The sequence below is a fragment of the Carya illinoinensis genome, chromosome 5 (genome assembly GCF_018687715.1).
Source record: "Carya illinoinensis cultivar Pawnee chromosome 5, C.illinoinensisPawnee_v1, whole genome shotgun sequence".
Classification (NCBI taxonomy): domain Eukaryota; kingdom Viridiplantae; phylum Streptophyta; class Magnoliopsida; order Fagales; family Juglandaceae; genus Carya; species Carya illinoinensis.
In genome coordinates this window covers 48,840,280-48,858,397 of record NC_056756.1, presented here as the reverse complement: position 1 = coordinate 48,858,397, position 18,118 = coordinate 48,840,280, and the positions used below count along the sequence as shown (strand labels likewise).

Genomic DNA, 18,118 nt, shown 5'->3' with positions numbered 1-18,118 from the left:
TAAGGTCATATTATGAAAATGTATTTTTACATACATATGCATAAACCAATACCACACTGCTGTGCATATATTTTCAAAGGGAAATATTTTTTTATTTCATCTTCTAAGAACATTAGCATTGGCTTCATCAAAAGTCAATGTATCTTTAAATTTTGATGAATTTATTTAAAATAAATTTGCATTGAATTCATCAAATGGGTATTTGAGAAGTTTTGAGTTACAGTAATTATTACTCTTCCTTCAAATTTGAAGGTCTACTATTCTACTTTCAAACTAATATTTTATTCTAATTTTAATAGATAATAATTTTATTTTATTTTATTCTAAATTATTTGGGAATTAATTATTTAAGTACTAAATTAAACTATTAATGTCCATATGGTTAGCATAATTATAAAATATGAAGAAAAAAAATAAAAATATTATTATTAAAAAATAATATTATTATATTATTATTTTGATGAATCTAATGGCTAATTCAATGTGAAATTATAGATATAAATGTTTTAAATTTATGAAAAATTTATACTTTTTATCAAATTTTAAAAATAAATTTAATGAGTCCAATACTAATACGCCGAGTAATTGCAACTTTTTATATTCAAACGCAAGCTCCTCTCTCTTTCTCTCTCTCTCTCTCTCTATATATATATATATATATATACACACAACACACAAAACTGCTCCCACCATTGCCATTTGCAAAACCACCCTCAACTTGAGAAATTAAGTAGAACTCAAAAGGCAAAACTCACACACTCGACGAAGAACGACAGAATGATGGCAGAAAAGGAACAATCACCCTATCCCTTGGCACCGGCCAATGGATACGTCCGAAGTGACGCGGAGGCGGTCAGGGCACACCCCGACAAGCAGCGCAAAAAGAAGCGTATGAAGTGCATAGCATATATTGCTGCTTTCGCTGTTTTCCAAACCATAATCATATTGGGCTTTGCCTTAACCGTGATGCGCATCAAAAGTCCAAAGTTCCGGGTTCGTGCTGCCTCATTTACTGGCAATTTTGATGTCACGAACTCTTCGTATAACTTGCAGATGAATGCTCAATTCACAGTAAAGAACACCAATTTTGGTCACTTCAAATATGAATATGGCACCGTTCGATTTGCCCAAAACGGGGTGCGTGTTGGTGAGGCCAATATCAACGATGCACGAGTCAGGGCTCGATCAACCAAAAAGGTAAATGCTACAGTAGTATTGAGTTCATCCAACAACAATCCTGCATTAACAAGTGATATAGTTTATGGTCGTTTGCCACTGACTATCTCCTCAAAGTTGGAGGGAAAGGTACACCTGATGAAGGTTTTCAAGAAGAAGAAATCTGCTCAGATGAATTGCACCGTGTATGTTAATCTCGGAATGCATCAAATCGAGAATTTGACATGCACGTGATGCTCTTATTAGGTAATGTGCTTACTTTCAGTTTTAGAACTTGTCCTTCCCCCCCTCTTATTGGTTTCTTTTGATCTTTCCAATCTTGAACCGAGCTACGGACTAGTACCACTTTTGTTGATACTGCCTGTATATAGCCCCTTGATATTCTGCCTGTTTTCAAGTATCCTTAAAAAGTATTTAATCTATCAGTTTAGAGCTTAAATTCAATTACTCAGCAGTTTTTCATCTCTAAAGCCTAATTAAAGCATCAAAACTAATTAGGCCCGGCCACCAGCTGACAGAAGCTTTGAAATTAGGAAAAATCTAATTGTAAGTACAACTACGCACTATTATATGCACTAACCTAATGTGATTAGTCAAAAAGTAAATTTTATTAAAAATAGTGCTAATTTAAATTTTGAATATAAAGGAATTGGTATTAATATGCAGATTAGTATGCGAATTTGTTTGTACGTAACAAAACTTCTAAAACTATCCTCGATTTAGAGCATGTAACACAATATTTAACTTCAGCAAACTAAGGGCTGGTTTGGTAAATAAGATGATAATTTTGAGTAAAGATAAAAATTTAAAATATTATTTTTGAGTATTATTATTGTTTTAAAATTTTAAAAAAATTAAATTGTTTATTATATTTTATATTGAAATTTAAAAAATATATAATGATAAGATAAAAATTTTGAGTTGAAAATTTTAAATTGAGATGTGTTGGTCTAAACCTGTCCTAAAGGTATGTGAACAGTAGGATTGACAAAAAATCTGAGAGGCCTTTTGCAATCAATCTAAGAATATGTCTACGGGCCGAGTGTGATATCAATTGTAATAGAAGACATGATCATACCTATATCTTGACTGATAATAATACTGAGTTGTAGATAAATTGGTAGCTGATCATATGGGTCCAACAAGTGGTATTAAAATCAACAAGACGATATTGGGTATATTTACGATACTAGACCATATATGTAACCGTTCTGAAAATAATTAGTCTACAGGCCATGCCCCATCGAATAATGTCATAAAAAGATTTATTCTTGAATGTGTCTGTTCCAACATCAATTAACTGTAGATTGAGCAAATGGTCACCGCCGGATAGATTGAATGTTATTTGGACGACAAGCCCAAACTTAATTAGAATGACCAAAATGCACTTCATAATTTATTTATTTTCCCATTTGAGTCGTCAACGTAAACAATAAATGGTTGAGGTGAGGCGGATGGGACAGGCGGCAATTAATGTGTACAAATATAGGCTAGCAGTGCGGTCTACTTGCGCTACACTTTTTATATATATATATTTTTTTTGAGAGGAAAAAAAAAATATATATATATATATAAAGTGTAGCGCAAGTAGTTGGCACTTTATATATATATACATACTAGCGCAAGTAGTTGCGCTACAAATATACACTTTTTATATATATATATATACTAGTTGGCACTTTACGTAAAGGCACGTTTTTTTAGTAGAAAGTAAAAAAATATTATATCTAATAAAAAATATGTTCATTAGATATAATATTTATTTTTTATTAGATACAATATTACCATATAACTATCAAAATTTTTTAAAATAAATACCAATATTTGAATAAATAAAATGCATGAAAAGATAATAATTATAGTAATAATTACTTTCTATTATTAAAGTATTAAGTCAAAAACAAATAAGTAAAAATGATACAAATTTGGAGGAATTAAAATTAGAGTTTTATTGAAATTAAAATTTTTTCCTAACAGGAACATAATCAAATAATCAAACAGTCTCAAGTATGAGCCAAATAAGATGCACTAATAACAAGGTTGGGCATAGTTGTTGATACTTAGGGGTGAATGTGACCACAAAACTTAGCAGCAAGGTTTCGTACATCGTCAAATTCAAACTTATGAAATGCCTTAAAATAAAGAACAGAAGAAATAAGTACATCTCATTTAGTATACTGAAACAACTGAGGTTATTAATGTGAATCAACCAATTTAGAAGGAGAGCATCAACACTGTCATGATTGTTGATATCTTGATCCACTGGAATTTTTTCAAATAACAAGCAAAGATTTTACAAGTGAACTGTAACTAAAAAATTTGTAAAATGACAAGCTTCAATTGAGATTTAGAAAACATTCATGGAGGAGATAAATGAAATTATTAGATCTAAAATATCATATTTTAAATACAATTAGTATTTCAGATTCATATTACGGTTTTGTAAGAAAGTGTGCATTATTAAAAGAGAAATAAAATGGAACACATAGAAGATCTAACAGAAGATAGAAACACAATTATGAATATTTGTAAAGTATTATTTTATTATCTCGAAACAAAATTACAGAAATTTGAGACACTTTGCCTCATTGTTTAAACGTTCTTGCTCTTCAAAAATTTGCATGCCCCTCCTATCTAAAGAAGTAGACAATCGAAAAGAAGATTCAAGCAAGAATTTTAAATTTTTATTCTCTTACTTTAGTGCTTCTATCTTCATGTTGGACTCCAGAAGAAGCCGTTGAAGGATAGAAATATTCTCGTTGAATTTGTCAACCCCACTAATCTTGGATTGTAGCCGTTGAGAAAATGCGACAATGGTTTATGAGTATCGGGTACCGAGACTCACAAGGTCGTAGATAATTTCATCATCTGACTTATTAGTCAGATCATTATTGTATTGCATTATAGCACCTACGGTAGAAGTAGAAACAACTGGTGAACGAGATGCAGAATACCTCATATATTGGTTATGAGAAGATTGTTGAGCCATTGCAGAGTGAGAATGCAGAAAGAGATTGCAGAGTAAAAATGCAGACTAAATTAAGAAAAGTTAAGAAGATGAGATGCGAAAGAAGATGAGCTGAATAATTCTTTTATAGATAAAATTATGACAAAATATCTCTCTATTGCTTCACAACATCTTTCGTGAAGTATCTCTCTACAAGAGACAAGAGATATAGCATCATAGTTCTGCGGCGCCTGACAGTTACAGAAGAGCGATGCAGTATCATAGCTGCGTTGCCTGAAAGTTACAGAAGACCTGTAAAAATCTTACGGATCAGAGTTGTCTGGTCTAAAACAGAGGGTTACCGTTTTTGTTGAAAAAGAGAGAAAGAGAGAGAGGTTAACGGCTTAATTTTGATGAATTCTTTACTAAGTATGTTATTTAGAAGAACACTTAAAGTATATCATTTATGTTTTTCTAAGGTAATCGAGAGTTTACCACCGAAACCGAAGATGTTAGACATGGGTACAGCTGAAAAAATCCCGGGAGGTCGAATTCGCACCGTTTTCCATCAGAAAACCCTTCAAACAGAACAAAAAAGAGAAAACCAAAGAAGACAACGGCCAAAATCTCTTCGTACAGAGCTTTATCAACAAAAACGGAACCCACATTCAAATTCTATGAGATAAGGGAAAAAAAAGTAGAGAAAATAAGTGAGAGGAAAGAGAATGTGATAAGCGAAATGATAGGAGTCGAGGTGGGTCAATGGAGAACACTTTTATTTCGTGAGAGGAATGTGTGAGGTTTGTGTACGTGACAATACACACAAGAGAAATTCACATGCAATGTATTTGTGCTGAGAAGTAGATTCTCTCCCACTAAATGAAAACCAGGCGTCCTTAAAGTAGTTTTCGGTTTTGCTTTTTGGTGAATTAAGACTTGTTTGGATGCTCGACTAAGTTTGTCTTCTATCCATTAGATCCCTAGATTAATTACTCTACTTGCAACACCATCAACATGATATAACATCATATTTAATACATTATGCTACCCATTCATTATTAATCAATCATTCAAAGGATAATTAATTATATATATAGGTATTGTCTGTTCAATGGAAACGAAATAAGTATTAAAAAAGACAGCATGTTGATAAGGTAGTAGCCAGCTAGCTAGCTGTAATTAATGATGTTATTAGCTATACATGATGATGATAAGATCAAAACGAAACGATCGATCGATAGATCATCACGGATGAATTTTTTTTTTTTTTGTGGGGTAATATTATATTATATATATCATTTTCAAAATAATCGTCGATCGCAAATTTCAAGATGTATGTCCCCCCAACTATTTTTGTATCCCTCCTCTGTCTCAACGTCTGCATCCATTCTTGATCCCTTCAACATTTGATTTCAACATTCTTTTGTATTGGTGATCATACAACGAGTCTCGTACACCACATATTTGATATTTTTATTTTTTAAATTCTTTTTTAAATTTTTTTAGATTTATTTTTTAAAATTAATTTAATTTTTTATTTATTATTCATATACTAAATATTTAATAAAAAATTAAAAAATTAAAAAAATAGATGTTATATAGTATATTGAATGATGGATTTATATTTAAAATTATATATATATATATATATATATGTGGGCGCGCTTGCAATTTTATTTTTTATTTTTTTAATTCTCTTTTTCACACTAAGTACTGAGCGAGCTGCTTGCTTGGCATTGGCAAGAGGTAGACCAATTAATTAAACTCATTGTAGGAATTAAGAGACTCATACATATATGCATCACAACTGACGTTGCTAGGTAGCTAGCTAGCATGCATATGCAGTAGACTATTACTCTTGATAGTTGAAAACTTGAAAATTAATTAATTAATTAATGGTAGTGGGGGATGATTAGGAGTGATATAATAATAGTAGTGGAATCAAGATTAACGACAACCAAGGTATCAACTCATTATAGTGGTTAGACGATTTTTTTTTAAATTTATTATTTTTAATCATGTCTACTTTTTTCCTAATTTGTCGTTGTTTTTTGCTCTTGCCGACTGATTTTCCATATTTTAAGTTTCGATTTCGAGTGAAACTGAAGTTGATTCGGAACTGTTAATTTCAACTACTTTTCCTAATGATCAGACCATTGACATAGACGATTTAACTTTTGACAAATTGGTCCTAAAGGAACTAAATAATTATAAAGAGGACAAAGAATAGGACTGTCGCCATTAATCGTAAATACATCAAATCCATTGTCTTTGGATAATAATAATAATAATAATAATAATAATAATAATAATTGAATGATTGATTGACTTATCTCAAGAAGTGGTCCACATTATGATTTTATTTTATTTTTATTGTCAAGTTTATAAAAGAAATCCTATAATTTATAAATTATTGTTGAAGAATTTTGTGGCCGCCTTCTTTGACTAATTACGCAGAGGCTGTTTGTAACAACAACTCGCTTGAAAGCAATTGATATATTATTATGTATGAACTGCAATTCACTTTAAAGCAATTGAGATAGGAAGTTGCTCGTCATTTTTTTTGTATTTGGCCCACCATCAAGAAAATTAAAGTACTATGTATAGTCAAATTTATTAGGTGATGATTTAGAATATAAATTCATTGTCTTTGGTATTATCTTTTCTAGCTCCCACAACTAACACTACCTAAAAGGAAAATTTAAGAGTTTTACTATTTTTAAGGATAGTCATATTAATTTATTTATATTTAAAATTTAAATTAATACTATTTTTAATAAAATTTATTTTTTAATCAATTATATTAGATTGATATATATTATTGCTGCTGTCTTTATAACGATTCTCTGTTGGATCTACCAACTATTAAAAATAAATAGCGAGTCAAGCAAGAAGAAGAAAATATGAAGACAAGCTAATAAATTTAAAAAATATATTTAGATAAAAATGAGATCCGAAAATTATTCCAACCACCGTCCAGCTTTAGCTTTTAAGTTTAGATTTTTGACTTTTGTCCTGCCAAAGATGAGAGAGAGGCAAAGAAAGGGATATCTTTGGGTCTATCGAAAGTGAAGAGCTTTTTGATGGCAATATCGTCAATGATGGGCCCACAAGCAGGGTCATCCTCCATGCCCAGATTCCTAAAAACCAAACTCACCTCTTCCTCATCCGCCTCGAATGCGTAGGAGTACGGGTCCCATCCCTGCACGTTGTACATCATTTGTAAGTCTATCGTCTGTGACGCCGGCACCACTGACACGTTCAGCAATCAGTAACATCGCTATACACTGCTCAACAGCAGGTAAGAGAGGGATTTTCCGCCTCAAATCCATCATAATAAGAAACCGTGTAATCTTGTAAGCGAAATAAAAGGAAAACAACAAATTGATTAAGCAATAATTAACATCACCATTTCGAAGTTAAAAACCTAGTATAAAGGAAGAAAATTACGATGAGATCTACAAGAATCATTGCTAACACGAGAAAAATAATTGCTGAACTCCAAAAACTACAAATGATAAACCAAGAACAAGAAACAGGATCTCTCAATTATTTTAGAAAGAATAGAACATCACTGACGAGGAGAAAAGAAAGCCATTATCTAAAGCATAGCCTAAAAGCATTAATACTCACCTGCATGTGATGACTAAGCAAACAATAAACACCGCACCTATTTACATCAAACATATCTAATTAAAATTCTTGTTACTCAAAATAACCATGAGTTAAATCATGTACATTTATACTAGATTATTTAATATTCACTTTGAAATCCAAATCTCATGTAAAAGTCAAATTATCAAAAGAATCTAATTTTTTTTTTATTTAATTCAACAAAAAAAACAATGATATCCTCTTCAAAATCTCATGCCCAAGCTGCCTGATAGTCAAAGGGGTTAGACAGTTAACCAAAAACTTTTACTCATCCCTTGCCTCGTGCTTGTGGTTTTAACTTAAATAAAAAGACATTGAGTCATTATGGCAAACAAACCAGCAGCTCCACGCCTCTCTCTCTTCTGCAATTTCTGTTTCCGTTGTATGCAACAAGCTGTAGCCATCGTTGTTCCTCGCCGGTCGGTTTCTTTTCTCGCTCCTCCTGTGTCTCACTTTCCCTCGGTCTCTCTCATCTCCCTATTTCATATTACAGTCTTCGTGGCTGCCGACCTCCCTCACTTGCTTCAGTCGCCACTTGTCACGATGCCACCGTGCACCGCGCTTTGTCACCCCGTGAGACTCAAAAGCAAATAAATCAGAGGACGTGAATGGAAGAAAAAAAAAATCAGAGGAGGTGAAGAAGATAGAAACCAACACCAAAATGAAATTAGTAGAGGGGTCGTCTTCGTGGGTCTCATATCTATGTTTTTTTGTGGGTAGGAGAAAAAGCAGAACTTTGGGTCATCTTTTGATTCTTCTTCTAATGCCAACTTTTCTCAACTTTCGCTTGCATTGATTCCCACTCGGGTCTTGAGGTTCTACTGTGAAATTTGGTGCTTCAAAAAGGGTGGAGGTAGAGGTTTGCTGAGCTCATTGGTGCTGAGGATTCTATCACAGATCTGTGCATAATGGGTAAAAATTTCCTTTACTAACTTAAGGATTCTATTACAGATCTGGACTGCAAATAATAATAAAAAGTGCTGAGGAACGACATCAGAGACCTGGGTCTATGTTTATTAGAGGGCTTGAGCACCAAATCTCATATAATATATAGACCACGAACCTCTGAAATCTCTCTAGAAGCCTATCTCTACCCCTCCCATTAGCAGTTGACCAAGCAAATCTCAAAAATTTTAAAATTTCACAGTTTTGGTGCTTTGGGTTTCAACAAGATGAAGAGAAATCGAGAGTCGCGAGATAGAGAGGGAATAGATGATGGGTCTGAATTTAGAGAGAGAACTTGGGAGGAATACAAAGTTGAGAATGAAAGATTTGTGTGGTCTGAAATTTTTCTGAAAAAATATCACTGACACAACCTCACTAAAGAACAAAACATCCTTATATAAATAGACACAAAGGAAGAAAACAAAAGGTTAAAAAAGTAACTATGCAATAAATACAGAAGAAAAAATGGAATGTGTGAATTTACTGTTCCTTCATGTAGAAGCGGAATATGCGCTTATTATTATAGAGAAATATATTTTATAAATTTATAAATTAATATAATTTTACAAAATTTATTAGATTTATTTTATAATAAAATTAATTTTATAATTTGACTACATCTACTTTAAGATAATTTTATATTAATATATTAATTAAAAAGATTAACTTGATTTATATAATTTTAAAATTAGTAATATTGAAAACTAATTTAAAGATTTATAATTAAATAAAATTAGAGATGGTCACTCTAATGTCTTCTTTACAAGAGATTCTAAATATCATATTTTTATTTTTTGTAATTGATATCTTAGGCCTACTTTATTGAATATGTAATTTGTTAAAAAAGAATATATAATAAGATCTATTTTTATATGAATGGAATTTATAAATTCTTTTATATAATTGGCTAAAATATTTTCCTATATATCGTCTTCTAAATGGCTTGACTGACAAGACGCCAAAAACAGGCAAAACAGACATTTCAACTTTTGACCCGCTAACATGTTTGACCAAGTCAACCAATGAGTGCTATCTATCACATCTTTCTCATATTTTAGACATCATAGTTTGACATCTTAGGTTCAAGTATGGCAGCCCACGTACGGTAGTCTTTTTGCCAATAGTTTTGTCTTCTTTTGCACTCGATATGCTATCAAGAAGGTGACTTGGCCTGTTGAAAGGAAAATATGAAACACGGTGGATGAGAATCTAGAGTTAGATGTGCACTAGAGTTGTCTAGGGTGAGACACGGCTGATGAGTATCTTCCCTCCCACGTCTATGGAAAAAGGTAAAACGTCGAAAGCTCCTAACGAGAGAGGCATCCAATCTTACATAGGAGGCTAGTGACGAGCCACCTGGAGAGACAGACAGATATGATGCAATCTTGATGAAAAATATTAGTTATGGTCGTACAATTATTGCATATTTAAAAAAATATTTTTTAACGGTAGGTTTTATTTTTTCAAAATAATTATACGACGTTTACATATTTTACGATTATATATAACATTATTGTTATTATCTATTAATTACAATAGCTCAATATATTTGTTGAGGAATATTGGCTTAATCATTAATTGAGTTTTATATTATTTCTCTCTCCTCAATATATTTCTCCCATATTTACTATTCATGATTATACAATTTTAAGAAGAAAAATTCTATTCATAAGTCTCTTATATCATATACTATTCTTTTTGTTATTTTTTTATCCTACCAAATGTGTGGTATATGAATGATTAGTAGAATAATTTAATTATTTTAATAAGAATAAAACTAAATAAAATTTTTAGAAAAAATTTAAAAAATAAAAAAATAAAAAATTATGTGATGTGTACACTGTGTGGTATATAGAGCTTATGAATAACAAAACTCTTTTGAGAAAATAATTTTCTTTATCTTCTCCATCTGATCATGTGCTTTTACTTCTTCTACTTCTCTCTTGATCTCCAACCTCCTCGATCAGCTTCTTCTTTTCTTCTACCGCTTTCCTCACAAGACTTTGTAGCCCTACATCATATAAACTTTTAATTCATTTAAATTAATTATTTTGAAGGCAACTGTGACCAAAAGTAATAATTTAATTAGACTGAACAAAATAACCATTATGTTATTAAAAATAAAACCATGAGAAAAGTGCACCTAATTATAAATTATAAAACTTAATTTTTATTTTATTTGATTACAAATTGGCCGGTAGAAATGCATAATATGATAAAAATATATATATATATATATGTAATTAATAATACTTTATTATTATATTAAGTTTTGAGTGGAATAAATAAAAGATAAAATGTGTGATATTAGGAAAAGTTTGACCAATCTAATGCTAATTAATGCTATAATCCTACAAACAATAAAACCACAAGCGAAAAAAACAAAAGTAAAAGAGTTACAAAGAAAACAAAATAAAATAGGAAAATTGAAAATTAAAAGAAGGAAAATAGTTAAGAGACCAATTTTCTAGGGAGGTTAGCATCCTAAAAACAAAAAGAAAAGGCAACAGAGTGGTGTGCAGCAACCAGTTAATGATCCGATGGTGGATGGTGATCAGGGCCATGCATCGCTGGATGGGCCTGGTGGATTTGTGGGCTGCAATTCTCTTGATTGGGTTGCATTTGAAAGCGTGATAGGGGAATCACGTCCATGGATCGGACCTCAAACACTGGAGCAGAAAAAAGGTATGCAAATAGATATGAAAAAAATGAGCAATGTTATATACAGTCGTGAAATTGTAAATTTTATGCAATTATTTTGAAAAAGAATAGAGTCCACGATGAAAAATTTAATTTTGTTTTTATATGGATCCCATATTAATTCATTTTTTTAAAGTGACTGCACGCCGCTTGCACAACCACAACTGCAAATATCATTTTTTGAAAAAAAAATAAAAAGACATGATTAAGAAGGGAGAAAAGGAGAGGGACTGTTCTGTTTTAAATATTATAGTTATCGTCCTCGACATCACATGTCAATGTGTAATTTTTTTATTTTTTTTCATTCTATTTAAACATAAATATATATTGATGTGTAAATATATATATTTAAATAAAAAAATAAAAATGACAAATTACGTGTTAGTGTGTAGTATGCGAGAATGATAAGTAACATTTCTCTATATATAATTAGAACATTTGAGCCAAATATTTCACTAGATGATGATCTCTTTTGAGACCCTTAGTTGAGTAGCGAAAATTATATGATATATTTGAACCCTAGACCTGCATAAATCCTTTAATGTTTTTTTCTCACTTTACATTGAACTATTCATTAGAGCATTGATCACCATCGTTAACACGAGCACAGAGATAAACGCAAAAATAGGGATTTTTCATGCTCTCACAATAGAATTTTCTCATGGAGTTGTAACAAATCACATATATATATCACTACAACAAAAATTATTTTTTGGGACAAAATTGCTTTGGGACGAATTGAAAATCTTCCCAAAAAGTGAGATTTTGAAACGAAATTTGAATTTTGTTCCAAAATAACGACGGAATGCCAGACCGTTCGAATGCGTTTGAACGCTATTCTTAGGGACGAAATTTTTTGTTCCAAATAAGTTAACCGTTCGACTGTTAATGATTAATCATTTGAACGTTTAATTGTTACCGTTTGAACGTAATATTGGCACGATAGGCAAAATTATTTTGGAGGGAAATTGACAAACCGTTCGAACAGTAAATTATAAACGTTCGAATGATGCATATTTACCGTTCAAACGTTATTTGAAACGGTCGAATGGTGACCAGGGTTTTAATTGACGGCGGCAAAGACGACGTTCAACGGCGGAGATTGACGGTTTGGAGGCTTAGAACGGAGGAAATGCAGACGTAAACTTCCGTGAAAATGATATAGGGATGGCCTTATATATGCAGTACCGTTCAAACGTATTAACTGAAAATTAATACCCTTCCCTAATTAATCCAAATTTCATGATAATAAATGTTATTTAAATGCAATATTCGGTATTAATTATATTAAATATAATAATTAATTCAATTATAATATATTTTAACTGTTAAATATATTAAATACAATATATTTAATGCAGTTATATATTATTAAACACTATATATTATATTTATAATTTTTTATATATATAGTATATATTATATTATATTTAATTAAAATATATTATACTATTGAATATTATATAGTATATAGTATAAGTTATATTATATAGTATAATTAATATAATATAGACTACTATATACATGAAACTATGTTCATATATTTATATAACATATATATTATATGTGATATTAACTAATATATATATATATATTTTTAATAGTATATGTATAACATGACTTGTTTAGTATATTTTTCATATTATATTGCAGTTATAGGCTAATTAGATGACACTTTCTATTCTAACACTATAAATGACACTATATATGCTCAATTTTAACTTTTGTATCATTATAATATACTCTAATTGCTAATAGTATAGATGACACTATATATAATAGTAGATATCCTATTATTAAATAATATTATAATAATAATATAATATAATAAACACTATATATATATATATATATGCATGTGATACATATAATCCTATGCTATGATACCATATATATGTTATATATAATAGGTTAATATATGTACTTGACTATAATAATAGATGTAATATGATATTTTATATTATATATGTTACTAAACTATATAATATATGTTTGATTATATATTATATAGTTATATTACTATGTCTCTACACTATAGTATATTTACAAGTTATTATATTTAAAGGTATAGTGTAAAAACAAATACAATAAATAACATTTTAATTTGACGTTTGAACGGTTTAAAATAACCGTTCAAATGTATAAGAAAACGTTTGAATGGCAATTTTCACGTTCAAACGTGAAAATTAGCGAGGGAAAATTTTCCCGCTAATCTATTTGACGTTCGAACGTTCATTAAATAACCGTTCGAACGTCAATGTTCTACATTTACATGACAGAACCTCACAATCTCGCACTCGTTGCAGTCGACTTCCAGTCGCTCCCACGCTCATTTTCTTCTAACCAACGCCATTATTCTTCAATCCAGCCCTCAAATATTACTAACTTCTATCAATCTCTTATATTTTCGGATTAAAATGTTGTTTTTACCGTTTGGTGAAGGGTATTTAAGTTTTGGGCATTGGGTACGAGTGGATTTTCCAGTTTATCTCTCCAAATCAGATATTCTCCTTAAATATATTCTCATTTTAGTTTTTATATAAGTGTTTTCGTTCGCTATAATGAGTTTGGCATATAGTTTGCTGTCTTTTGATGTAATTTGGACTGTAAATGTTGAGGTTTTCGAAGGTTGAAGACGACTGTAATCTGGAATTAATCCGTTCGAACGGTATTCGTGTGTCGTTCGAACGTATGTCCTTAGATCGAACGGTGACTAGCACCGTTTGAACGTTATGTTGGTCAGTGTTAAAATAATTAACAATTTAAATGCAGGAATTGAATTAAAAATTAATTATTTATAATCTACATTTAATAATACTTAAATACTTAAAAGATTCAAGTAATCAAATGAGAATGAATTAAATTACAAATCATCTAAGATTTAATAATACTTAAATATTTAATAGTTGAATTATTCAACTATAGGTTAATACAAATAGTTTTGTTTTAATAACACAAAAATACTTAATCTTTGAATTAATAAAATGAATTTTAAATAAAATATAAATAATCTATATTTAATAATACTTAAATACTTAAAAGTTAAAAGTAATCAAATGAATTTGAATTAAAATATAAATTCTGAATTATAATTAATAAAATGAATGTTAATTACAATACAAATAGTTATAATTATTAACTAGAATGTTAATTACAATACAAATAGTTATAATTATTAACTAAAGTGTTAATTAAAATACAAATAGTTATAATTATTAACTAGAATGTTAATTAAAATACAAATAGTTATAATTAATAAAATATTTTGAAAGATATAAAACAACTATCTAATTATTTAATAATATAAATACTTAATTAACATATCTTGTATTGTTTGTTTGATACATGTTAAATATTGATATATCTTATATTGCTTGTTCATCAAAATTAGCCTTAGACCTGTTCGAGACTTATCAATCCGCCTTAATTGAAAGATTGATAACTCTTGAATTGTCCAGAGTGGACATGTGTCATAAGCATTATAATAAGTTTGAGAATAGTGAAGAAGCACGCCAACATCCTTTTCAAGATATGCAACCTTCTGATTGGGAAAAACTTTGTGACATGTTTGAGGATCCATCATATAAGGTATAATTAATTTAATTATTTTAGTCGTCCTATTTTTAATTTTGCTTTCTAATATTTTCAATCCTTATGTAGGAGCCAAGTTCTATAAACAAAACAAATAGATCAAAATTGAAGATTACTCATCATGCAGGCTCAAGATCTTTCCACCGCCTCTCTAAGAAATTGGTATTGTTATTCTTTTATTTGTATATAGTTAGCTGAATATATGAATCATAATGACTTTATATCTTAACAAATCTTTATTATAGCAAGATTTAGATGCCAATTATGATTTGACAAAATTATATGCTGCATCACATACTAATCGTAATGGAGAGTGGAGTCATCCTAATACCCGTGAAAATTATGTAAGTATTATAATGTGTTTTAAATAAATATATTTGAATATTTATGATGATATTAACTCTTTATCTTATGTGTAGGATAAAATGGTTGCCCTGCATGCTAAATCTGTGTCAGATCAAAATTCCTCAAATAATGATGTTGAGATTTTTACACAAGTTCTGGGTGAACGTTCAGGATATTTGAGGGGTTTCCATGGGTCGCTGTGTAAAACCTTCTCCCTCTTCCTCTTCTTCCGGGTCTGCCTCTACAGCGCAAGAGAATGCGAATCACATAATTGAAGAATTGGTTGCAAAACAATAAGAGTTAGACGCTCAATTGGCGAGACAAGAAGACATGGAGATGCGCCTCAAACAACATGAAGAAGAACAAGCAGAGTTCATGAGAGATATACAACTCCAAATGCAACAGCTTATGCAACAGTACAGGCCTCCAACCAACTGATGATTTTTTACGTCTAACTTATGACATTATCTAATTATGTATGAATAATAATAGTCTCATGGTTATTTATTTATTCTCACTTATTATAAAACTTTTGTGAGTTATTAAACAGTTCCTAATTTATGTTTTTCAAATATTATGGATGTCTATTTAGTTTTTTTTTTTATTTATAATTATTGGTTTTAATAAAAATAATATCCGTTCGAATGACCGTGTCACATTCGAACATTAATGGGTAGGCCGTTCAAACGATAATGTACCGTTCAAACATTAATGACCAAACCGTTTGAACGATACCAGATGCTCAAAAAAACGTTCAAACGCAGGTAATAACCATAGCGTTCGAACATTGATCAGCACCGTTCGATCTCTTCTACCTTTCGATCTGTTCCTTTAACGTTCGAACGAAATTCTATTGATCGTTTGAATGTATCTTGATAACCGTTCAAAAGATACATTAACGTTCGAATGGTAACTGAGAAGCATTCTAACACTATTCTAGAATGAATTTTAACCGTGACAAAAAATGTCATCGTTCGAACGGTATCGAACGGTCAATTTCAAAATCGTTCCAAAAGATATATTTTGGGACGAAATTATGATTTTTGTCCCAAGATATCTTCTGGGACAGTGATGTTGGGATGACCTTGGGATGAAATTTTTTCGTCCCAAAAAATCTTTCGGAGCGAAATCTATATATTTTGGGATGAAAATTTTCATCCCAAAAAATGTTTTTTGTTGTAGTGTATATACAAAATACAAGGATACCGATCTGTATGATTTGATATGAGTAGTCAGCCATTGGAGTTCTATTGGAGGGGATAATTTCACGAGTTTTGTAATTGAATTACTTGTAATTACATTTGCAATTGTAGATTAATTAGTTTGATCATCTTGGTAAGTTGTCTCAGCTGAGTATCATTATACATAGCTTGGATGTTGATGAAAGATGCTTCTCTTTACCAAACGAAGTTCTAATGAGTTACAAAAGACACATTGCAAGAAAATTATTTATTTGCTGCCACTTATTTTCTATCAAAATGAATATATTTTCGTTAGAAATAATCATTTTCGTTACAAATAACTCATCATAAATACATATTTTTCTTGTATTGTAGTGACGGACGGCTAATAATTCTACTCAAAAACACATTTTACTCGGCTTGAAAGTCTCTAACACTACAACAAAAAATATTTTTTGGGACGAAATTACTTTGGGACGAATTGAAAATCGTCTCAAAAAGTGAGAATTTGGAACGAAATTTGAATTTCGTTCCAAAATGACGACGGTTATGCCAGACCGTTCGAACGCGTTCAAACGGTATTCTTAGGGACAAAATTTTTTGTCCCAAATAAGTTAACCGTTCGACCGTTAATGATTAACCCTTTGAACGTTTAATTTTTACCGTTTGATCGTAATATTGGCGCGATAGGCAAAATTATTTTGGAGGGAAATTGATAAACCGTTTGAACGGTAAACAATAACCGTTCGAATGATGCATATTCACCGTTCAAACGTTATTTGAATCGGTCGAACGGTGACAGGGTTTTAATTTTTTAATTTTTTTGCCAAATTATATTTAGATTAACTAGTAATTATAAAAAATTGGTTAATTAAATAATATGAATAATCTAAATTAAGAATTAGTTTAGAAAATATAAAACAATACTATTTCATACTTAAGTACTGAATTTACAAAACACAAAATATTGTCCATACAAAAAACAAGAAATAAATAAATAAAATATATCATAAAGTAATTAAGACCCCAAGTCTTTGCACACTTCCTCGACTGCAGCTATACGTTCCTCTATTTGTGTCAGTCGAGTACTGATGGTGACTTGAGTCGCAGACATGGCAGCAAACTCTGTATGAAGCTCAGACACAGCAGAATGGATCTCCATACGCACTGCATCGATCACTGCTGATGTCTGCTCGCTGATCGCTGCACGCACTATGTCAGCCATCTCCTCATGAGTAACACTGTGGACTGATGCCTCGGCCCGTGTAGATGTCTCTGCAGTTGCAGCTGAGACTCCATGATCTCCCGGCTATGCATCTCTGTGAGGATCAACTGGTTCTGGAACATGTGCACGAAAACGCAGTCTCGAGTGTCCCGTGCTGCGTGAGAGGGTGGTGCTGGTTATCGGTCCCATCGGCTCCCGTTTACGCTCAGCAACATCTGGCACAACACCAGCACATAGTAGATATCGGGTGATCAGGACTCCGAATGGTAGTATATCCATCGAAATGTACCGAGATTCTGATCGAATCCTATCGAATATATACCCCACCAAGTCGATAGGAATGCCACGAGCGAC

General features: G+C 30.9%; 1 protein-coding gene and 1 long non-coding RNA gene across 2 annotated transcripts; one reads left to right on the top strand and one right to left on the bottom strand.

Moving 5' to 3' along the window:
• Positions 1–658: 658 nt before the first annotated feature.
• LOC122311072 (late embryogenesis abundant protein At1g64065-like) lies at positions 659–1,620 on the top strand. Its single transcript, XM_043125432.1, has one exon. It carries the CDS (start codon positions 778–780, stop codon positions 1,408–1,410), a length of 633 nt encoding a protein of 210 aa, XP_042981366.1. The 5' UTR covers positions 659–777; the 3' UTR covers positions 1,411–1,620.
• Positions 1,621–7,041: 5,421 nt separating this feature from the next.
• On the bottom strand, positions 7,042–9,041 carry LOC122311363. Its single transcript, XR_006242768.1, has 2 exons — positions 8,115–9,041; positions 7,042–7,476 (listed from the first exon to the last, which is right to left on the bottom strand). It is a non-coding gene; the product is annotated as an uncharacterized LOC122311363 (long non-coding RNA).
• Positions 9,042–18,118: the final 9,077 nt, after the last annotated feature.